Source organism: Pistacia vera, unplaced genomic scaffold (assembly GCF_008641045.1).
Source record: "Pistacia vera cultivar Batoury unplaced genomic scaffold, PisVer_v2 Contig1247, whole genome shotgun sequence".
In the NCBI taxonomy this organism is placed as follows: domain Eukaryota; kingdom Viridiplantae; phylum Streptophyta; class Magnoliopsida; order Sapindales; family Anacardiaceae; genus Pistacia; species Pistacia vera.
The window spans coordinates 116,942-141,100 of record NW_022195301.1 but is presented as its reverse complement, the minus strand read 5'-3'; the positions used below and the strand labels follow the sequence as shown (position 1 = coordinate 141,100).

Here is a 24,159-nt window from a genome sequence, read left to right as displayed (position 1 = left end):
TTAAAATTGTAAAATACTATAAAATATATACCTATTTTTAAGTTCAGATTTTCAGTGGGGGTCAAGTGACCCCACTGAATATACTTTAGCCACCCCTCATGGTTGTTTGTATAATGTATTTTGTATTATTTTTTAGAAGGGTAATTTTGTTAATGTGGTATAACTTTTGAGTTAATTAACTAACAATTAGTTTGGTAAACCAACATATAACGTGTAGTTTAAATTTTAGGCACGTGGACTATCAAGTCAAAGGTTGAAAATGCTAGTATTTGAAATTAATGTCCTTAATGAGACAATCAAAACCACAGGGACAAAAATAAATTCTCATCTGGATTTAGACGGAGAGATTGAGAGACACGTGCCGTAAGAGTAGGTGAGCGGTTGTATCGTTTTCTATTAATCTATTGCCGTGATCTCATCTGGAACTGTACTTGACTATTTCAGGTGACCCTTTATTTTCAAAATACTTTGAGGGCCCCTATAGTTTTCATTAATATCAAGTTCATCACATAAATTTTATTAATTTGATTATATTGAGATAAAAGTGTTGTAATTTACTTAAAATTAAAATGGGTTTTATCATTTCACTTGTATAAGTTCAGGAATCCATTAGGTTTGGTCCACAAGGTCAAGAGTCTGTAAGTCGACTCAAATGGTCAGCTCTAAACCGAAGGGGTGTTATGTGATATTTAAGAAATCAAAATGGTAACCTGTAATTTTATAAAATTCAGGGTTTTTATAGAACAAAATTGGTTGGTTAAACAACAAACTTTATTACTTGGATTCTCAAAATCTAAACCATATATTAACCAAAAATAAAAAATAAAAAACTTTACATTATTAAGTTTTATATAGTATAAATTTTTTTTTTTTTTAAAATACTTACTCTTGATTAAATATCCCTAATCAAGTACCCCAAAAAAAAAGACATTTTTCACTATGAAAAGAAATGTTGCTTTCAATAACAAATAGAAAAATCAAATTTGTTTGACCCAAAAAGGACAATATGGTTTGGAAGTAGATGCGCAGGCAGGCCTAACAAAATCATCACACCCCCCCCCCCCCCCAAAAAAAAACAAAAAAAAAAAAAAAAAAAAGCTTCAAATTTTGACTGGTCTTCATGTAAAGCTTACTGGGTTTAGAAATTAGTAAATTTCTTTTCCCACCCAAAGTTTGGCCAAATGACTTTTCCCACACAAAAAGTTTCAAAATACAACTTTACCACCCATGTTAAAATCCATCCATCAAGTTTAACTAAAGAAGGACATAATAGTAAATTCCAAAAGAAATCAAGGGGTAATTACGTTATTTTATCCCCTATATATATTAACTTTTAAAAAAAAAAAATTTGGCCCAAGTTTTACTTTCTTCCCACCCCATCGTCTCCAGCCGATTTGGCCAAAATTTGCCGTCGTTGGCTTTCCCCGTCACCACCACAAGCTTCCTCAATCTTCTCTGACCAAAACCCCTTTGATCCCCGCATATTTCAACCACCGTTCGCTAGCCATTGCAAGTTAGGTTTTGTTGTTTCTAAGCCAATTTCCTCCTAATTCCAGTGGCCAAAACCTAATCTTCTACCACCACTACAACCTCCGGTCTTCACTCTACAAAACCTCTTAAACTCTGAGACCTGGTTACTCACCATTCGTAGGCCATGAACTACCACCTTCCACCATGGCTAGGTTTTGCAATTTGATTGTTTTGGAACTTTTTTGAAGCATTTTGATTGTTGTTCTGGTTGTTTTGGTGCTATGGGTGTGTTGAGTTGCGTTTGTAGGCTTGATTTGGGTGTTTTCCCACCTTTCCCAGCCATTCCCACTTCTTCTCCTCTTGGGCGCACATCAAGTGTCCGACGAAAAGCCTCAACCAGCAAATCAGCTGAAATTGCAATCGGGATCAAAGGCAACAAAGAGAAGAATAAGAGGAAAGGGTATTTTCGTCTTTACACTGTTTATACCATGTCAGAGAACGGATTTTCTAAACAGAACATAATGGTGGGTGAGAAAAGTGTCATTTTGAAACTTGACGGGTGGGTAAGCGTCATTAGGCCAAACCTTGGGTGGGAAAAAGTTGTTTACTCTTCAGAAATTGTACATTCTTTTGTCAATGTAATTTGGTATGGTACAGTAATATTTTTGATTTGGCAATACATATTTTAGTATTTAGTAGGGCCTTCAAGTTTTTGTCTCCATCTTTCTTAACCGTAAATTCAATTTAGTCCTACTTTTACGTGAATTTGATTTAAGTTTATTATTTATACTATTATATACATATTTTATTATATTATATTGTATATAATTAGACAAATAAATCTTTGTTGGAATTGTCGTGTGGGTTATTTGAGGATTCCAATAAGGTTCTGTGTTATGAGCATTTGACCTCGTAGGTTATTAATTTTTCGTGAAATGCTCACATTTCTTGGGTTCAATTATAGTTTTTTTTTTCTTTCAATAATAAATTAATTAATTAATTTTTTTTTCTAAAGAACTATGTATTAATATTTCATAAAATGAAAAAATAATTTAGGGTATTATTTCAAAAATACTTTAAAATATATCTTTTTTTTTTTTTTTAAATTGTGAAACAAAAAACTACCCAGTTTAAAAAACGATTAAGCTGAACAAAGAATTCATGACTTTTTTTCATTTATCAGAAACTACTACCCAGATTGATTTCAGGCAAAATTTGCTTACTCATCTCAGATTTTTAGGCTTTACTGCAAAAAATATAAATAAAACCTTCCTTTTTTCAAAGGCACCACCATAACATCTTTACAGTTTTTGCACACCAACCTGAAGAAATTAACAAAAACATTCTCCCCAAAAATGGGATGGCTTATTACATTTTGTATGGCAAGAAAATTGTATAAATATTGATCCCTTATGTATGTTTTGGTTCTCTTGGAATGTTGTTTACTTGTAAGTTTTTCAATGGTTCGCTCGAGTCCTCAGATAGAGTTAACCAAGTCTTCATCGTTGCCATCATTGTCACTGCAGCTACTACTTCCGCTCGAGTTCTCGATAGAGTTAACCGAGTCTTCATCGCTGCCATCATTGACTGTTACTGCAACTACTACTTCCGCTACCATACCGCTTCCACTCCCATTGCTTCCACTTAGGGGTAAACCCAGACCCTTTGAGGGTGCGCCTAGGCATACCCACAAATTAAAAAAAAAAAAAAAAAAAAAAAACAATTTTCTATTGAGAAGTCATCCCTATAATCTCTCCTTATCCTTTGGGATTATACCTGCTTTATTAATTTGACCTTTGATCACTCTCCCTTTTCCCTAATTAAGTCCATATAATACCACATAAATCATTATTACTGTGATTTCTAATTCTATGAACTGACATCATTGTCATTTTATCTGTACTTCATTTCTATCTTTTATCCTCTACCTAATTATTCCTCTATTATAACAGATTCTATACTGTAACTTATACCCCTTTTAATAGAAATAAAAAATTAATAATTTATATATTATAAACTAATAATTTACTTAATAATTGTCATTATTTTTCGCTGATTTTAATAAATCTCGAATGTTATGTCCACTCTTTTCACAAAAAATAATCAAATTATAATTCAATTTGAATTATTCACTGAAATTTGACCATGACAATCTAGTATTATAGCAAGCATAATTGTTTACTATTTAATTTAAAAAAAAAAAAAAAAACTTAATCATATAAAACATTACTTTAAGAGTGCATATAACTCACCTCATTTTTTCATTCGGCCCTTGCTTCTTCCCTTCCATTTTCATTACAAATTTCCATAAGATATTCATAACATCAATTGGTAAGAGAAGATTTTGAATGAAACAAATTAGGTCAAGATTTTGGTTTAGAGTTTTTTCTCTCTCTCATTGAAGAAGTTTTTCACTAAAATTTATTCTGTTTTCTTATGAATTGGATATTATTTTCAACACATTTGCTCAACGTTTTGCTTCTCATAGATTTATTCAAGTAGGAAAATATTGTGTTATTACGTTCTTTTTCTTTTTTTCTTCTTGATTTTTTTTTTTTTTTTTTTTTTGTTTGCTCAAGGTTTGATGTTTTTTTAAAAGTTTTCGCTAGTTGATTGGCAAACAATGAAAGATCTGCAGAGACTCCCCCCGACAAAAATCCTAGGTCCGCCGTTGCTTCCACTTCCACTACTACTACTAGAACTTGAGGATTGCTCGTCTCTCTCTCTACTGAATTCACTTGAGCTCTAAGGGCTTCTGCAGCATTTGGTCCCTTGTCTGCTTCGTCGCTACCATCATCTACATCAGTGATCTCATCATCAGTGTCATGATGTCGGGGTACCTTTACATCAAACCCAACATCTATTTTTTGTTCAGTGGCATTTCCATCATCAGAACCTCCATCACCTAATATATCAACCAAATCTATATCTTAATGTTCATCACCTTCATCTTTTTTAGACCCTAGTGAGGGGGCAGACACATTCTGTTGATCATATGGATAAGCAATCTCCTTACCATCAGGTTTTGCATATGTCATAAGAGTATTGTTTCGTGACAATCTACTATACAATCAATGCTAAAAAAACAGCGATATCACAACCAACAGTCTCAATTACAGTCAACTATAACGCTTTGCTTCCTGAATAAGAAATTATGAAAAAATAGGCCAATCAGAATTTTATTAACTTATCAAGGATAACTAGAAGTCAAAAAGGCATTGGACAAAATTGATAAAGGAGATGGACAGTAAAAGGTTGTAGATCCTCATATGACAAACCATTGTTTTAAGACCCAACCCGGCCAATTGAACTTGTTCGACCAGGACCTGGGGCCTTCATCGGGCTGGGTTATCAATTTTTCTATTCATCAAAAACCTAGAAATTAGGATGACGATCGACAAATAATTGAAGGCTAGAATGTTGGGGCTTTTGAAAAAGAAGGGCCGATGAGTGGAAAGGTGGTGATGGAGGTGATTTCTAGTGAGTGAAACGATCAAAAATAAAAAAAAAACCGCGGCGGCAAAAGTCAGCTATTGCCGGAGATTAGAGAGGAAAACGGGGGTAGGGTGAGATGGATTTTGTTTAGGAGGCTAAGGAGAGTATTTTTCATGATGATGAGGAGGGTTGTCGACATTGACAGTGGTGAGATCTAGCCTAGGTTATAGACGCCCAATTTCGGCTAGATCTTGGGCATTTGGGGTGTCAAATGATGATTGAGATAGCATTTGGTGTGTCACTGTTGCCAACCAGTCGACCGCCGATTTGTAATTAGGGTGTATTTGCTGGATTTCAAACCTATAGGGATTTACTGTAATTTTTATGATTGTATTTGCAAATCACTTTTATATTGCTTTCTACCACATTATTGCCAGAAAACGTTCAGCTTACTGAGAATCCTTGCCGCCATTGAGAAGGCAAATAGTGGAACCATGGAAGCAAATTACACAAACCTGAGTTCTCTGGTTGGCCAATAGTAATTGTCAACTCTAAACTGAAGGGGTGCTATGTGTTGTTTAAGAAATCAAAATGGTAACATTGTAATTTTATAAAATTCAGGGGTTTAATAGATCAAAATCGGTTGGTTAAACAACAAACTTTCTTTTCTTACTTGGATTCTCAAAATCTCAACCAAATTAATCATATCTTTAAACCAGGACCGGCTCAAGGAGTAGGCAGGTGAGGCACCTGCCTAGGGCCCCCAAAAAAATAAGGCCGAAAAGGGCCAAATTTTTTATAAATTTTTTTAATATATTATAAAAATAAAAAAAGTATATAATTTCTTATCTAAGCCAAAGGCCTTAAAAAAAAACAAAAAAAATGCCTAAATTTATTATTAACTTTTTACATATATTTATTCCCACCCAAAGTTTGATAAAATGGCAAGTTTGTACCTCTAGTTTCATATATTTTAATTTACACCCTTAAATTAACATATTAAATTTCTTTTAACAATGAAAGGCTAAAATTGTCATTTATTTGTCTCAAACTACTCATCCCCAATTCAATCTCAAAATTTAACATTCACATAAATCATCTCCACCCCTATTCCGCCATTGACTGTTTGGAGCTAATTTCGGTCGAATTTTTCACTAAAATAGATCGGAACCATCACTTTATCGTTTTCCAAGTGTTTTTCCAACCTTGATAGCCCTCAATTTGACCATTTTTTATGAATCTCGCAACCTAGCTCCACTGCTTGCGACAGCCATTTCCGGCCTTTTTAGCATGTACTTGGCATCGTTGGCCTTCCCCAACACCACCATCTTCCTCCTCTCTGTCTTCTCACCAAAACCCCTATCATACCTATTCTGTTTATTCTGCTAATCGCCGATCACCGATATCTTTTAGGCTGTGACTTCTCAAGTCTTTTCCAATCAATCCTGTCATTGAAAATCACCAATTTCACTACCCATCGCTTCTCCAATATCTGTTCTCCACCTATCCTAATGATTTTGCATCTCAAAAGGCAAGAAAATTAAATTTGAAATAATTTTTAATATATATTTATATTATTAGAAGGCTCCCAAAGTAACTTTTGTCTAGGGTTACAAATATTCTTAAGATGTCCCTGCTTTAAACCATATATTAATCCAATAAGTTTTATATAGTTTGAAAAAAAATTACTTACTCTTGATTAAATATCACTAATCAAGTAAAAAAAAAAAAAAAAGACATTTTTCACTATGAAAAGATATGTGGCTTTCAAAAACAAATTATTTGACCAAAAAGGACAATATGGTTAGTTTAGTTTGGTAGTAGATGGGCAGGCCAGCCTAACAACTCCCCAAAATAAAAAAAAAATAGGGTAAGACAAAGCTTATCATTCTGTATACCGAATGAACGTCCAAAGTGATGTGAAGTCCAATATGGTTGGGATAACGATTATCCACGTCGCACTCTACCTCAATCGGAATGTTCGTTAGAAGTATGTAGTAGCAGCGAGTTTAGTATTTCCAAAAAAAAAAAAAAAAATCTTTATTTGTCTTCATGTAAAGCTCATCGGGTTTAGAAATTGTCCATTCTTTTTGTAAATGTAATTTAATATACGTAGTACGATGATCTTTGGATTTGACACGACATATATTAGTAGGCCTTCAAGCTTTTGTCTCCATCTCAACTTTAAATTCAAATTTGATTTAAATTTATGGGCATTTTTTACTTATTATTTTTGTACGTATTCCTAATTAATAATATTTAGTACATTATTTTAGAAATATTATCTTTTTTTTATAATTATTTTTAAATCCTATAAGGTTATTAATTTCATTAAATATACCCTAAAAAAATATTTAAAAATTATCAAAAACACTCCCATGACCCATACTTCCCAGATTCTGGTAACCACCATCGGTGGTAGCCGGAATCTGTACAACGGCCTACCTACCGACCAAAAATAGACCAGAAAAGGCCAAATCTGACCGTGAACGACGGCCAAAGAAATGGCCGTCGTTGAGGTCAATGACGGCCAAATCTTGGCCATCATTGATCGAAAACGACGGCCACAGATGGCCGTCGTTTTGGCCTTTTCCGATCGTCGCGGCCACAACAGGCCATAGATCTGGCCTTTTCCGGCCAGATCCGTGGTGGATCTGGCCGGAAAAGGCCATAAGGACGCGTTACGACACAGATCCGACCAGTCTGTGTTGTAACGCGATTTTTCGGCCAGATTTCGATGGTGGTGGCCGGAATCTGGCACTGCAGGTGGTGGGGGTGTTTTTGTCATTTTATATATTAGGGTATTTAATTAAATTAGCAAACCTAGGAGCTTTTTCATAAATTTTTAAATTTTATTTCGTAATACTCTCCTATCCAACTACCCAATATTATTTCTAAAATCTTATCCAAAATAATAAACCAAACGCACCCTACATTATTATAAACGTGTTTACCATTGTATTTTATTTCTTATTAAATTTTATGTTTGCAAACACGGGGGAGTAACTTAGACAAATAAATCTTCATTGGAATTGTCAAGGGTTTTTTGAGGATTCCAATAAGGTTTTGCGTTATGACATTTGACCTCCTATGTTTTAATTTTTCACGAAATGCTCACATTTCTTGGGTTCAATTATAGTTTTTTTCCTTTCAATCATGAATTTTTTTTTTTTTTTTCTAAAGAACTATGTATTAATACATCATAAATAAGATAAATAAAAAGCATTTAGGGTATTGTTTCAAAAATACTTTAAAATATATCTTTTTTTAATATTGTGAAAACAAAAAACTACCCAATTTAAAACAACAATAAAGCTGAACAAATTAAAGAACTCAAGACTCTTTTTTAATTTATCAGAAACTACCCAGATTGTTTTCAGGCAAAATTTGCAATCACTCACCTCAGATTTAGGCTTTGCTGCCAAAAACAAACAAAACATAATAATTTTGGCTCCCTTTCTTTATAGGGCAGCACTATAACATCTCTACAGTTTTTGCACACCAATCTCAAAGATATTAAACAAGAACATTCTCCCCAAAAATGGGATGGCTTATTACATTTTGTATGGCAAGAAAATTGTATAAATATTGATCCCTTATGTATGTTTTTGGTTCTCTTGGAATGTTGTTTACTTGTAAGTTTTCAATGTTTCACACGAGTCCTCAGATCGAGTTAACCGAGTCTTCATCGCTGCCATCACTGTCACTGGAGCTACTACTTCCACTACCGCTTCCACTCCCACTGCTTCCACTTCCACTACTACTGCTAGAACTCGAGGACTGCTTGTCCCTCTCCGCTGCATTCACCTGAGCTCTAAGGGCATCAGCAGCATTTGGCCCCTTCACCTGGGCTCTAAGGGCTTCTGCAGCATTTGGTCCCTTGTCTGCTTCATCGCCGCTATCATCTACATCAGCGATCTCATCATCAGTGTCATGGTGCCGGGGTACTTTAACATCAAACCCAGAATCCGTTTTTTGTTCAGTGGCATTTCCATCATCGGGGCTTCCATCACCGAATATATCAACCAAATCTATATCTTGATGTTCATCGCCTTCGTCATTTTTAGACCCTAGTGAGGTGGCAGACACATTCTGTTGATCAAATGGATCAGCAATCCCCTTACCAGCAGGTTTTGCACCTGTCATAAGAGTATTGTTTCATTACGATCTACTATACAATCAATGCTCAGAAAACAGCGAGATCACAACAAACAGTCTCAATTACAGTCAACTGTAATGCTCTGCTTGCAGAATAAGAAATTATGAAAAAATGAATCAGTCAGAATCTCATTAACTTATCAAGGATAATTGGAAGTCAAAATGGCATGGTTGCATGGGACAGAATTGACAAAGGATATGGACAGCAAAAGGTTGAAGATGAGATACAAGTCAGATGCATAACGACTGACGAGCAAGCACAGCAAATTATCAAAGAACCAAGACCCACTTATGGGTGATCATGTTGTCCTACATCAAGCCAATTTGGGTGTCCTTGCAGAAGATAATTTTGCTATCTCAACATGAACAAACATGTAACTCTCCACTTCATCATAATAAGGGAAGAAAAAAAAAACTATATGGCCGAGAGTCCAACCAATCTACTCATTTTGATTCAAGCCACAGTTTGTCAATGTGCTTAACAAAACAAAAACAGGGGGAAATTACAGATGAAATTTAAAAATAGAAAATTGTTAAAGATGGTTCAGAACCCAATTTAAAAAAGTCATACAGGACACAGAAAGAGACAAACTAATTTTATTTTCCATAATTCTTTAATTATCTTTTGCCTAATTTTACATATCAAGAAGTCTAAAGTAATGCCTCAATTTGCAAATCATTTTTATATTGCCTTCTACTAGATTATTGCCAGAAAACGTTCAGCTTACTGAGAATTTTTGCAACTATTGATAAGGCAAATAGTGGAACCACAGAAGCAAATTACACAAACCTGAGTTCTCTGGCTGGCCAATATTAATTTTTTCCACTTCAACCTGTTTAACACAAAAAATAAAAAAAATAAAATAAAATAAAATGAAAGCTTTAAACATTAAAGAAGAAAATCATAACAATATTTTTACTGTTTTACTCATAGAACTAGAGCAAAGAAGCTACGAAACAAAATTTCAAGCCTTGATTATGATTGAGTTCACAAAGGGGAGAAAAAGAAGAAGTAAAGAAAGGATCTGGATGATCCACTTGAAACAATGATCATATATTTCATATAATCAGAACACATGCCATGACCAAGAAGATTTTGAATTATCATCAATTGATATTTCTTCCGGATAGTCGTACATTTGTGTTTTTGGTCTAAATGGTTATTCCATTTTCAAATAGTACCACAGATAGTTTTCTCTTAACAATAATTCAATCTAATATATGAGGTCTTGGGATTGATCACCCTTATACCAAGGTTAAAAGGGAGTTGAGTATTCCAGTCACAGACATCATAAGAAAAGACTTCACTCTTATGATCAACAGATATTTAAAAACTTATTCTTCAAGTTATGAAGCGAAAAGAGACTAATTTGCATTAATTTAGATCCTCTTCAAAAAAATTGAAGCTATTAGCATCTTGAAGCTTCCCAACAATTGAATCATCAAACAACAATTTAAAATGCACATCCCTTCTACCTCAACGAAGAAGAAAAACAATTATAGGAAATCAATCAACTATTAAAGAGAACTCACTGGCACAGCAGGAAATGTGTTTCTACTCGGATGCACTGGTTTCGAACCCTTCCCAACTGGAGATAACCTTGGTTCAATCGCAGCTGCAACTGCTGACGCAGATTCACCAGGCATTCTAAGGTGCCTCAGCTGCTTGACTGCCCGGTGAAGCCGCTCCAACCGGAATGTTTGACCATCAAAAAGCAAAACAGCATCGTTTTCTTTGTAATCCTCACTACTTCCCCCAAATGTCACTTTAGGTTTCCCTAACTGATTGTTCTGAAATTCCACAGAAACCCTATTGTCCTTTTTCTTGTGCAAGCTTCCGGGCTTCGTCTTATCAATTGAAGCCGGCTTAAATTCATCTACAACAATGCCAAATTCAAAACAAAATTTAATTATAAAATTTGATAAATTAACAAAAACTGAAAGCAACTTTTTTTTTTTTTTTTTTTTTTTTAATTTCTAATTTTAAAATAGCTTTTGAAATTGTAGCCTAAATATTTCAAGAAAACATTTAAATTGTATTTAACCAATGATTTCACAATTAATCAACTCATCTTCATTCAACAACAATGCCAAAACTCTTAACCTCAATTCACTTTCTAAATCACAAATTTAAGAAACAAAATCAACACTTAATCCATCAATAATTATGCCAATAAATAAATCATAACAATAAAAAAAACTTAAAATTCAAGCAATTAAGCTCCGTTCGGCGGCCAGAAACAAAGCACTTTCAGAACAAAAGTGATTCGACCAATTTGACTTACATCGCAGGGTGCAGTACTTGTTAGACGAATCGTCTTTGAATGAAGAGCCGAGCGTGAGATTGTACCAGCGATCGGGTTGCGGCGCGGCCTTCGGCTCCTCTTTGGAGTTGCTCGCCATTATCTTTAAAAATCAGGAGATTGGAGGAAAAGTAGATGTACAGATCGTCATCACGAGGGCTCCACCTCGATGTGCTGACATGGCAGGATCGTATTGGCTAGTGATGGAGGTAGAGGTAGAGGCAGGCACTGCGGGTACAGTGCTGGGAGAGAAGTACAAACCTGGTGTGTAGGGTTTTGTTTTGATGAGGATGGATATGGAATATATGTTTGGTGTGGGACGGTGTATGGGAGTTAATGTGAGTGACGTGAATATTTTTGCCACGTAGTGTGATTTTGGTCGGTGGGGTTATTAGTGTGACGTGGAGGGAGATAAGTTGAGGTAGCTTTGGGAAAAGAATTAAGACTTTTGCGTGGAGTAATTGCCTTGGTGCGCCAGAATAACTGAACCGCAGGTTGGTACGCACGTGCGCGTTTAGACTGCCTCGTCTGGATATTCGGCTATGTTTGTTTTCAGTGGATATACTATTCTTTCCAAGAATAGGATAGCAGTCTCCTTCAATATCATCGGACTGCTTAACAATGTGAAACCGGCAATGATTTTGAAAGTCACATGTTCTATACATTATAATATAGAAATTACATGCTAACATTCGTATTTTATTTCTAAAAGGAGGGTAAGATCGTTATAAAATTTATAAATGTTGATGTCTATTTTAAAATATATTAATCAATATGCTATAAACCTGGTTTGGTAAAATAATTTTTTTTTTTTGTATAAAAAATTCAAAATATAAATCATATAAGCTCAATGAATTAGATATAAAACTTTTTTAAGTAATCTATTTGGATAAATAAAATCTTGTCGTCTGATTATAAAACTAACGGTTCTTGCAATACTTTTTACTTAATGTAAAAAAAGTTAAAGAAAAAAAAACTATTTATCCAAACACAAACCTTAAAAAAAAAAACTTTCGTATAAATATCTAATATCATATAAAGAGAGCCTTTTCACTCTTGCAAGATTTTTTTTTTATCAAATAAAAATAAATAAATAAATATTTATTATTATTTTTTAAATAGAGTATGGGCCGTTATTGGCCCATTAATCCACCTTATCCTCAACTGCTAACGTGTCCTCAATCCATAGTCCCGTCAGATTTTCACCAAGTCAAATATCGAACAGTCAATCTAAAACCACTCCAAAACGGCACCGTTTATATAATTACAGCCTTTCGTATCTTTGTTTTTAAATTATCAATTAATTCAGCTGGAGCTTTAAGCTCTAGACGAGTTCAGTAACAGTTACCTCTCTGCTACAAGTATCGAACGATGGTGCGTTTTGGCGGGCAGAAGGTGGGCCAGGTTGTGGCGGGAATTGGCGGGAATAGTGTGGGCCAGCTTCTGGCGGCCGTTGCAGTCACTCTGTTGCTCCGCGTGTTTTCCGGACCCGGCCCGGCTTTGCTTCCGGATAACGAGTCTGTCGTTAGTGACGATGATGAGCAAAACGACGTCGCGGAAGATAGCGATAGCGGCGAAGCTCAGGCTGACGGTGAAGTTGTCCCTGTCACCATCCGTTGGCGCAACATCACGTGCTCTCTCTCTGATAAATCGTCAAAATCTGTGAGTTTTTTTTTTTTTAATTTTTTTAGTTTTTAATTTTTTGTTTGTTTGTTATTGTGTAAGGTTCTGTTTGGAGTTGATTCGAAATTGTGGAGAAATGATTTCTTATCTTGTTGTGTTCTATTTCAATTAAACTTGAGGTGCGTTTGGAAGGGAATTTGTCGAAAGTGGTTTTGCAGTAAGTGGTGTTTTTTATCTGAAAAGTGCTTTTTAGAAGCATCTATGAGAGCATTTCCAGTGTTTTTTTCTTTTTTTCTTTTAATACAGTAGACCTTCAACAAAATGATATAAAATTATTACGAAAGCGCTTTTAACTATTTGACAGAACTTTTAATAGTGTTAAAAGCGCTTTTAAACACACTATTGGTTACTTAGCTTTGCTAAGATGGAGGTGGAAAATTCAGCTTTGAAATTATAATTTTGAAATTTGAATAAGAGTTTCTCCTTTTCTTTTGTTTTTTAAAGAGCGAAACAAGATGTTATTGATTTACTAGGTAGAAAATGTGGAGAATTGCAAATTTAAACACAATTCTATCGTAAAGATAATTTTAGGAAACAAGAAACATAATATTTGATGGTTTTAATTCATAGGTGCGGTTTCTGCTTAAAGATGTATCTGGAGAGGCAAAACCTGGAAGATTATTGGCAATAATGGGACCGTCAGGGTCGGGAAAAACAACATTGTTGAATGTTCTGGCGGGTCAGATAATGTCATCTCCCCGTCTACATTTATCCGGTCTTTTGGAGGTCAATGGAAGGCCTAGTTCGAACAAAGCTTATAAGTATGTTTTGTTGGGATAAATATTTTTTAAGTTAGGTTAATGATTATGCTTGTGATGGGATTTGAGTGTTTTCTTCTTGTTGCAGGTTTGCCTTTGTGCGACAGGAAGACCTTTTTTTCTCGCAGTTGACTGTGCGAGAAACACTCTCTCTTGCTGCTGAACTTCAGTTTCCAGAGATATCTTCTGTGGAAGAGAGAGATGAATATGTGAACGGTCTCTTATTTAAGCTAGGCTTGGTAAGGCTTACTTGATTTTTGTCTATTAAAGTTAGGAAGACATTTTTTTGCTTCACATATAAGTTGGTCGTTTCACCAATATCTGGTGTCAATGTTCTTCGTATATGACATCTACTGGTGGTTTACTATAAATAAGTTGATAAACAATAATTATACTGTGTTTGGTTAATACTTTAATTTTTATTCTAATGCAACATCTCTTTTTGGTCGTTGCTTTTATTCTATATTTAAAAGGTCAGCTGTGCTGATTCCAATGTTGGTGATGCAAAAGTGCGTGGAATCAGTGGGGGTGAGAAAAAACGTCTGTCTCTTGCATGTGAACTGATTGCAAGCCCATCTGTCATATTTGCTGATGAACCCACTACTGGTACATGTGCTTTATGTAACTCCGTTCTTATGATTGGTCTTGATAGCTCTCTGCTTCTCTTGCTTTTCTATCCTGTGTCTGATCTGGCTGTAGTTTTGGCAAGTACATATGGATAGAAAAGTGTCATGTTTTAACTAAATTGTTCCAAAAAATTTCTGTCTCCAAGCAATATGCAAACATCTCTAAAATCAAAATGAGTTATATGAATTATAGAACTCCTATCAGATAGTTACCCATACAGACTTTGTCAAAATATGCTAACCAGCTATGGAAATAGGGAGATAGATTCAAAAGTCATGGACAATCTGCCTAGAAATAGAAAATTGATAAATGGAGCACCTTTTCATATATCATGCCATGTATTCAATGCAACCCTGTCATATTATGAACTTTCTTTTATGGTTTTCAAATAAATTAAACTACTGGTGAGCTGCTCAGGCTCATTCAGGCTTATATACTATCAAGTAGATTAAACTTTGGTTTCAAACTTAAGTTCCTACTAATTGTGGCTAAAAGAACAAGACTTTGCTTAGTTAAGTTTGTGAACAACTCGACCATAACATGCTACTATACCTACTCATCCCATTTTTCCTTCAACCATTCAAGAGTGTAGAATAGCTAAAATATATAGACTAAATCCAGGGAGTTTAAAACATTCCTAAAATACATGAGATTGTTCCTCAAAGTACTGCATATCACAAAGGGGATATTTTGATTGAATTAAAATGTGGATTTATTCCATTTGGATTTAATTTGATATACTTCAATCTAATTTGAATTTAATTTAATTTATAAACTTAAGATTGGAAATCAACATTACGGTTTATAGGACAGATTAAGCTGAGAGTTTTTATTTCTCTCTTATTTTAGCTGCTTTGCCTGCCTGATGATGCTTTTAAGTGCCGTTTTAAATAGAAATATTTGTAATTATACATCTGGGTTGGGTAAGGTGCAGACAGAGAGAATAACTGTCAATTAATTTTCCTAGTAAGCATTAATTTGGTAATATAAATGGCTTGACTGCTGTAGTAATTGAAGTTTTTCCAATCTGTTGCAAATTCACCTGTGATGCAGGGCTTGACGCTTTCCAGGCAGAGAAAGTAATGGAAACTCTACGACAGCTTGCACAAGATGGGCATACTGTAATCTGCTCCATACACCAGCCTAGAGGTTCTGTGTATAGTAAATTTGACGACATTGTGTTGCTGACAGAGGGTGCACTTGTTTATGCTGGTCCCGCTCATAATGAACCGTTGGCATACTTCTCAAAATTTGGGTTGTTAACTAAACCTTTTGTCTGTTATGTATTAATTATGCCAAGTCTTTATCTGAATGCTTGCTATGGTTATACTCCATGATTTCTTCCAAACTTCTTCTTGATATGTATTTGCTTTGTCTAGATTACCAGTGAGCTAGGAGATTTGATATACAAGGCCACATATTGAATAAAACTTATTCTAGGAGGTATAGGTTCAACCTCCAAAATTCACAAAAATAGAGCAAGGTTCAACCTTCTCAAACTGACCTGCCAGCACTCTTGTGGCCATCTATGTTTCTTATAACAGGAGATGGCTTGAACAAGAACAATAGACATGTAAACTATCTACTTTTTAAGAAGTTTATGTATAGTGTTGATTGCCATGAATAGCATAGTGTGTATAGACATGTGACTTCCTACCAGGAAAAAAAGAAAAAGAATGGAATTAATATTGATGCAGACAGAGTAGTGGCAATTTGTTCATAAGAATGTATGTCAACTTCAACATTTTGACTAATAGTTGAAAACACTGCCTGATATTAATGATGGTTAACTCAACAGGTATCGTTGCCCAGATCATGTGAATCCTGCTGAATTTCTGGCTGATCTCATATCCATTGACTACAGTTCTTCTGAAAGTGTCTACACTTCTCAGAAAAGGATAGATGCTCTGGTTGAGGCATTCTCACAACAGTCGTTGACAATTCTTTATGCCACTCCACTTAATAGAAGAGAAGACTCCAAAAACTTTAAGAAATTAAGGAAGAAAACTACAGTTAAGAAAGGGGGTTGGTGGAGGCAATTCTGGTTGCTCCTTAGACGTGCATGGATGCAGGTTGGTCTTTCAACTATCACTATATAGATTTGCTTACTTCCACCAAGCCCAAAATGAAGAATCTCTTTAATACTCTCCTTGAATTACATGATTGGACTTGGGAATAATGCGTTCCTTTCACTCATAAGTTGATTGAATTGATAGATAAATATTTCTACCTCCTCTTAATTGTGGGCCTGGAAATGGACTGCAATGATAATGCTGTGTAAATTCAAAATTCTTTTCTTTTTTATTATTATTATTATCTTGTCTATGATTGTTCATTAAGCTGCTTCGTTTGCTTAAGGCAGACAAAGCCTTTTAATAACAGAGTTCATTGCACTTTCTCCAGTTCAATTGACTTTAAGTCAGTCATTGGGAGTGGAGCAACAATTGAAAAGATGCTCAGAACCAATGTAGTACTCTATGAATAGGTTCTTGTATGATATGACATACACCATCATAATCTTGCTTCTTTAGTTAATGGTTTGAATCACTATTGGAATGAGTTGCTGCTTTTATCTAAATGATAGCTTCAATTGGTTGACCAGGCCTCTAGGGATGGACCGACAAACAAAGTTCGAGCAAGAATGTCAGTTGCTTCAGCTATAATATTTGGGTCAGTTTTCTGGAAAATGGGAAGATCTCAGACATCGATTCAAGACAGGATGGGATTGCTTCAGGTATGAGGTGCTACCAATTCCCTGTAAAAGAAATTTCCCTCCTTATGATAATTTTATGGAATTGCAGCAAACATCCATCCACGGAGATATACTTTAGGCTGTCAGTGTGCCATAGGTGCGATAATGGACTAGAGTAAATTAATTTTTTTTTAAATAAATATGGATATATAAGATTACAAGTTGTCTGCTTTTCACTTAGCTAGTTGATGAAACTAATTGAGAAGCTTTTCATTAATTTTCTTTGAATTTCTGTTTGGCATTACCATGTACTCTTCACCACTTGCATTATAACAGAGTTCAAGTCCATAAACATTTCAACACCACCCCCCCACCCCCGCGATACCTACAGTTAAGAAGCCAAATCTATGGCTGAAATTTCGGTAGCTCCAATCTCGTCATTCTAAGCATATTTGAAAATTTGTTTGTATAAGCAAGAATATATCTATAAACAATTTGTGAGTGGCAATAAGCCTTGATGGATTGGATAAGGTAAGTTTTATCCTCAAAGTGATCATTTGTGCTCTTCAGGTTGCTGCTATAAACACAGCAATGGCTGCTTTAACAAAGACTGTGGGCGTGTTTCCTAAAGAACGTGCAATCGTGGACAGAGAGCGTGCAAAGGGGTCTTATGGTCTAGGGCCCTATCTGCTTTCTAAATTAATTGCTGAGATTCCTGTTGGGGCAGCATTTCCTCTAATGTTTGGAGCCGTGCTGTACCCCATGGCTCGTCTTCATCCTAGTTTGTCCAGGTTTTTTTTTTCTCTCTCCACTACTCTAATCGCTACAAACTCTGAAAGGTGGCTAGTTCGTTATGTCTAGATTGGCATGATGTTTTTATCTTCAAGAATATAGGAACAATATTGCCGTAGTTTTTAAATTGGTTGTTTTCATCATAATGGAGGAAGATACTGATTTGGAATTCTTTTACTTTCAAGGTTTGGAAGGTTCTGTGGTATTGTGACTGTGGAATCTTTTGCTGCATCTGCAATGGGCCTAACTGTGGGGGCTATGGTTCCAACCACAGAAGCTGCAATGGCTGTGGGGCCCTCGCTTATGACAGTTTTTATTGTATTTGGAGGATATTATGTCAATGCAGAGAATACACCGATTATCTTCCGTTGGATTCCCCGTGTTTCTTTGATAAGATGGTAAAAAATATCATTGCATGTCAATGTGAACTACTTTTTTTTTCTTTTTTTTTTTTCTACCTTTTCATTCTTATGACATGATGTTTTATTCACATTCTTTCAGGGCCTTTCAAGGGCTTTGCATCAATGAATTTAGTGGTCTTCAATTTGATCATCAGAATTCATTCGACATTCAAACAGGAGAACAGGTTAGGCGAAGCTACAAACCTGTCTGTTTTATCTAAAGTAAAATAAACCTTCAAATTTAAATTCCTCTTCTGGTTAGGTAAAAGAGAATTCAGCTGAAGGAGCATATATTGTATAGAACCATGGCTATATTATAAACCCCAATTATGGTTCCAGGAAAAAGTTACAACCATGCAAGTGTCATGACACTGAGCACAGTTATTTTAATGGACTGGGAGATAACTATAGAAGCACCAAACTAATTTTTAACATATGTAGTCCAATTTTATGCTTCTTAGTTTTCTGATATACGAAAACTTGTCAGTTGTTTCTAATGTATAATACTATAATATAGCATAGCCAGTATATTCATTTCCTGGACATGCAGTCCTTGTCCAAGAGATCCTGAGATTGATTCAAGGACACCTAGGGAATATGTAGTGTACGTTTTCCTGTTATTCACGGTTTTGTAACAAGACATTTAGGTATTATTGGTCAATTGAAGTCTGCAATCCTAAACCAGAGTTTGTGAGACATCATGTTAATGCCAGGACTTGGAATATATGTAGCTGCACGGGCCTTTTAAACTCATATATCAGATTCAGGACCTGAAACGTTATTGGGCATTTCGCAAGATAAACATTTTGCAAAATTAACTCCCGAAACATCACGTTTTAGTCCATTGTTCTAACTCATCGACTGAAATATACTGACTAAGATAAATTTGCTCTTTCCTCTAATTTTGCAGGCGCTTGAACGGCTCTCATTTGGAGGAAGTCGCATTCGGGATACAGTGATGGCTCAAAGTAGAATCTTATTATTTTGGTATTGCACCACTTATCTTCTCCTAGAGAAAAACAAGCCCAAGTACCAGCAGCTTGAGCCACCGCCTCTTGAAGAAAAGGAGCCAAAGCTGCAACTTGAACCTTTAGAAACCGACTCGACTCCTCCATTGGAGCAAGTCAAATCAAACCAGCAGCTTGATCCAACTCCACCTCCACCGCCACTTGATCAAGTAATTCCATTTATCCTAGAAGGTTTGTAATTGTTTAGGCATTCAATAGTGTCATTATAAGATGAGTCACGATTTATTAATCTATCTCATACAGGTGCTAAGTAAAGGAGATGTCTTGCCATAAAAGGAGGGCCTCTTGCCTAAATTGAGCCACATTGAGCTGGTTCTATAAAACATAAATAAGAAAAATGAGCATGGTGATTACTGTATAAAACAAAGAAAAATGTCAGATTGGAATCTGTGGAATCTCATGAAGAATGCTTCTCTCTATGCCCACCTAAATAAGCCATCGTTTTCCTTTACAAATAGTTCATGGGCATACATTTAGTGAATCGATTAACAGATTGCATCGATTATGTACGAGGCAAATATTCTTAGGAGTACATCGAAGTTTCTTGATGCACTTTCTGAATAAACGTTTTATAAGTGATTTTTGAAAAAACCAGTTTCGGGTTTTTCACTTTTTCTGTTGAAGTGTTTTTTCGCTTGAAAGTGCTTTCTACAAAAATTACTGTTGAACGCACTTTCTATGTTTGACCATAGTCCATAGCGTAGAATAGTCTCAACACTACGGAAGGCATAGAAGTGCTTTTGTTAATTGAGTTTTAGTTTATAATTGAAGAAGCATGCAGCATCTTTATATCGTGGCATTTTTCTTGTTTAAAGTTCATTTATATCCGTTTTGAAGAAACATTTCATAAGGGCATCTTCAACGGGATACCAAATTGGTGTAAAACACCAGTATGGTGTCCAAATTTTGTTTCAACCAAACACTAATTTGGCGTAATACTATTCATTCAAATCAAAACATATTTTATTTCCTTATTTTTGTTATTTAATTTTTCTTTTAAATTTGTATTTGTGTTAATTTGATTATTATTTATATTAAAATTCATAATAATAAATTTATAGTAATTATATAATTCAAAAAATGATGAAAAATTTAAAATAGATTTAATTGCAATGCAAATATTAAACATCAACAACTAAAAATAAATTAATATTAATTTAAAAATACTTAAATTAAAAGAAAATACAATATAAACTAAAATAACAATTTAGTATTTTAGTAGATTAAATTACTATTAATATGGAATTTTATTTTTATACCGTTATTTTTTTACTTTTTTGTGGTATTTTATATTATATGTAAAAAAATTTAATATTAGATGTAATGTTTACTTGATTTAATAAATGTTTAATTTTATTAAATTAGTATAATTTTCAAAGTTATTATTAGTAGTCAAATAATAAAATATATTATTTTTAATATTTAATTAATATATGTAAAAATAATTAATGAAATGAATTAATTGTTAAGAATTAATAGAAAGAATATTAAAAAGAATGTTTTAAGAAATATTATTTTTAATGAGTTAGAGATGAAATTGTAAAATAGTGTTAAAGTTATACCAATTTGGTGTTTGTGATTGGATATCATCTTATTGCTTTTGATTTACTCAAAAGTGCTTTCTATAAAAGTACTTCCAATGCTCGTTCAATGTCTCACTCGGCATGTGCCGTCAAATAGGAGTCTTAAAGGGCACAGAATAGAAGTGCTATTTCGATTGTGCTTCAGTTGAAATTCAATGTGTTGGCTTTATCATATGCCGTCAAATACGAGTCTTAAAGGGAGAATTTAATAGGCTCGGCCCGACGCCGACGGCCACCTTTCTTCTATAAATAAACCAAACTCATCCATCATCATCATCAATGACGCATCACCATGCCTCGGTCTTTCTCTTAAAATTCTTTATCACATTCATAATTAAAATAGTTATGTATGTACTTAGCTTTAAAATAGTTATGTATGTACTTAGCTTTAAGTATTGTTTACCCATCTCATTTAAAATAGTTCAAGTAGTACTCCACACTCGACATATTCCATTAAAAGAATGATATTTAAAGGGACGTGTTCTAAACCTTAGGGGTGGGCAAAAAAATAAGGTAGAACCGAAACCGTTGAGTATTCGGGTTTCAGTTTCAATTTCGATTTCTACCTAAAACTGGTTGTCATAGGGTGGGTTTTGGTTCCAAAAAATTGGAATTGACATTATGTGGTTCCGGTTCTAGTTTCTGCAAAGAGAAATCAAGAATCGAAACTGATGCTTAAATGAAATTTTATGAAAATAAGATTATTTTTCTAATATTTCATACTTCAAATAAAATAAAATAAAAGAGTTAAAAGTTTCTTTGATAAGGGTGTCATGCAGGAACGTGGTCGTGTTGTTCCCCGCGGAAATCATGTTTTGATTTTGCGTGCACTTCAATCCCACTTGCAAGTTGCAATTCCTTTTTTCACCTATTCTAACCCCCTACCAAATTAATTCAACTTCAATTAAATTCCATTAACTATTATTATATACCTACATTTACTAGTTATAGTATTGCTGATAATATACGCCAAAAATTACAATTCATTTAAAATATATGGGAGATAAAATATATTTATTAGAGTAAAGAATTTTCATATGCTATTTTTATAAATTTCTTAGTTATAGTATTGCGGTTATCATGTTATTGTAGTTGTGTTATTTAAAACGTTATGTAATTTTAATTTTGGGAGGATAAAAATTGATATGTTATTAACTTATGTAGGTAATCTTTAAGATTACCGAACCACTATAAATCTGATGTTATTTTCTTTTCTTTTACTTTGCTGTTTAATTGTTTCTCTTGTACTTGTTTGATTGGATGAATGTTTCCGGGTTATTACATGATTATACTATTCTTGGATCACATTTTATAACAATTGGTATCAGAGCCAGGTTTTTAGAGTACCTAGGTTCCATTAATTCTAGGTTGTGAGATCCAATTTTTGAATCTGCAGTAATCTAGGGTTTCTACAGTTCTATTTGTTACTTAGGGTTTCGGATGGTCTCCAAAAATTGGGGCTTTTGGTTTCTAAGTTTCTAGGAAGGTTAGAAACCTAGAAATGTCTAAGTATGAACTGGAGAAGTTTACAGGAGATAACGATTATGGGTTGTGGAAGATGAAAAATGAGGGTTGTCTTAGTCAAGGATAGGTTGTCTGCTACCTTAGAGGGTGAGGAGAGTTTACCAGAGAGCTTGTCTGAAAAGGAAAAGAAAGAACTACTAGATAAGGCTTACAGTTCACTAATCCTAGGGCTAGGAGATAAAGTCCTAAGAGAGGTTAAGAAGGTGCAAACACCAGCAGATATTTAGGAAAAATTAGACTCCTTATACCTGTCTAAGTCTTCACCAAATAGGTTAGTTTTAAAATAGAAATTTTTTAGTTTTAAAATGGATGAAAACAAAGTTTTAGGTGACAACATTAATGACTTTAGGAAACTAATACAAGACTTAGAAGGTCTCAGTGTTACCATTGAGGATGAGGATCAAGCTATAATTCTTCTGAATTCTCTTCCCAAAAGTTTTTCAAATTTTGTTGATACTCTTAAGTATGGTAGACAAACTCTTAAGCTAGATGAGGTTTTAGTAGCTATTACTACTAAGGATACTGAGTTTAGGAAGGAGGGTAAGTTAGATGGAGAAGGTCTAAATGTCAGGGGCAGATCTGAGAAAAAAGGGTTTAAGAAAGGTCATTTTAGAAATAGATCTAAGTCAAAATCTAAGTTTGTCAGGAAGTGTTTCCACTGTCACAAAGAAGGACACTTTAAAAGGGATTGTCCAGATAGGAAGAAGAGATCAGGGGAGAAAGAGGCTAGTGGCAGTGTTGATATAGCCTCAGATGGGTATGAAAGCTCTGATGTTCTTGTAGCTTCCGATAGGGAATCAGAATCTGAGTGGATTTTGGACTCTGGTTGCACTTTCCATATGACTCCAAATAGGAGTTCACTCATGAACTTTCAGAAGATAGAATCTGGCAAGGTTCTAATGGGGAATAATGCAGTGTGTAGTGTATTAGGCATTGGGGATGTCAGATTAAGTCTTCATGATGGCAGTTCTAGAATCCTTTCAGAAGTTAGGTATATACCTGAGTTAAAAAGGAACCTGATTTCCCTAAGTAGTCTGGACTCAAATGGGTTTAGTTACAAAGCTCAAGGTGGAGTTATTAAAGTTACCAAATGGTCATTGGTGGTTATGAAATGAGAGAAAAGAAATGGTCTATATGTCTTAAATGGATCCACTGTTGTTGGAACAACAGCAGTAACATCTCAGAAGCCTAATAAAACCTCCATTTGGCATAAAAGGTTGGGACACATTAGTGAGAGAGGTTTAATTGAGTTAAGTAAGCAGAATGCTTTAGGAGGGGATAAAATTGAGAAGCTAGAGTTCTATGATCATTGTGTTTATGGGAAGATGAGCAGAATCAGGTTCAGTGTGGGAAACCACTGTTCTAAGGGTATTTTAGATTATATTCACTCTGATATGTGGGGGCCAACCAAACATCCATCTTTGGGAGGATATAGATACTTCATTAGCATCATAGATGACTTTTCTAGGAGGGTATGGATCTATTTTTTAAAAACCAAAGGTGAAGCCTTTAGGAAGTTTAAGGATTGGAAGATCGTGATTGAAAACCCATATGGGAAAAGAATCAGGAAGCTAAGGACAGATAATGGGCTGGAATTCATTAATGAAGAGTTTGATAACCTGTGTAGGGAGAGTGAAATTCTAAGACATAGAACAGTTAGACACACACCCTAGCAAAATGGCTTAGCAGAAAGGATGAATAGGAC

The 24,159-nt window shown here is 34.6% G+C and overlaps 2 protein-coding genes across 4 annotated transcripts; one reads left to right on the top strand and one right to left on the bottom strand.

Annotated features, from left to right (window-relative positions):
• Positions 1 to 8,278: 8,278 nt before the first annotated feature.
• LOC116119162 (ELL-associated factor 2) lies at positions 8,279 to 11,639 on the bottom strand. The gene is made up of 4 exons (XM_031405108.1): positions 11,349 to 11,639; positions 10,597 to 10,940; positions 9,854 to 9,896; positions 8,279 to 9,044 (listed from the first exon to the last, which is right to left on the bottom strand). The coding sequence occupies exons 1-4, from the start codon at positions 11,464 to 11,466 to the stop codon at positions 8,569 to 8,571; spliced, it is 981 nt and encodes a 326-aa protein (XP_031260968.1). The 5' UTR covers positions 11,467 to 11,639; the 3' UTR covers positions 8,279 to 8,568.
• Positions 11,640 to 12,649: 1,010 nt separating this feature from the next.
• On the top strand, positions 12,650 to 19,778 carry LOC116119065 (ABC transporter G family member 7). Of its 3 annotated transcripts, none has more exons than XM_031405024.1 (12): positions 12,650 to 13,028; positions 13,620 to 13,810; positions 13,896 to 14,046; positions 14,281 to 14,413; positions 15,488 to 15,689; positions 16,233 to 16,506; positions 17,037 to 17,168; positions 17,697 to 17,917; positions 18,104 to 18,316; positions 18,420 to 18,504; positions 19,230 to 19,496; positions 19,591 to 19,778. In XM_031405024.1, exons 1-12 carry the CDS (start codon positions 12,738 to 12,740, stop codon positions 19,618 to 19,620), a joined length of 2,190 nt encoding a protein of 729 aa, XP_031260884.1. In that variant the 5' UTR covers positions 12,650 to 12,737; the 3' UTR covers positions 19,621 to 19,778. The 3 variants fall into 3 exon arrangements, with proteins under 3 accessions (XP_031260884.1, XP_031260882.1, XP_031260889.1); XM_031405022.1 differs by having other exon boundaries at positions 19,230 to 19,518; XM_031405029.1 differs by lacking the exon at positions 12,650 to 13,028 and adding an exon at positions 13,074 to 13,206 and having other exon boundaries at positions 19,230 to 19,518.
• The last annotated feature ends 4,381 nt before the right edge of the window (positions 19,779 to 24,159 follow it).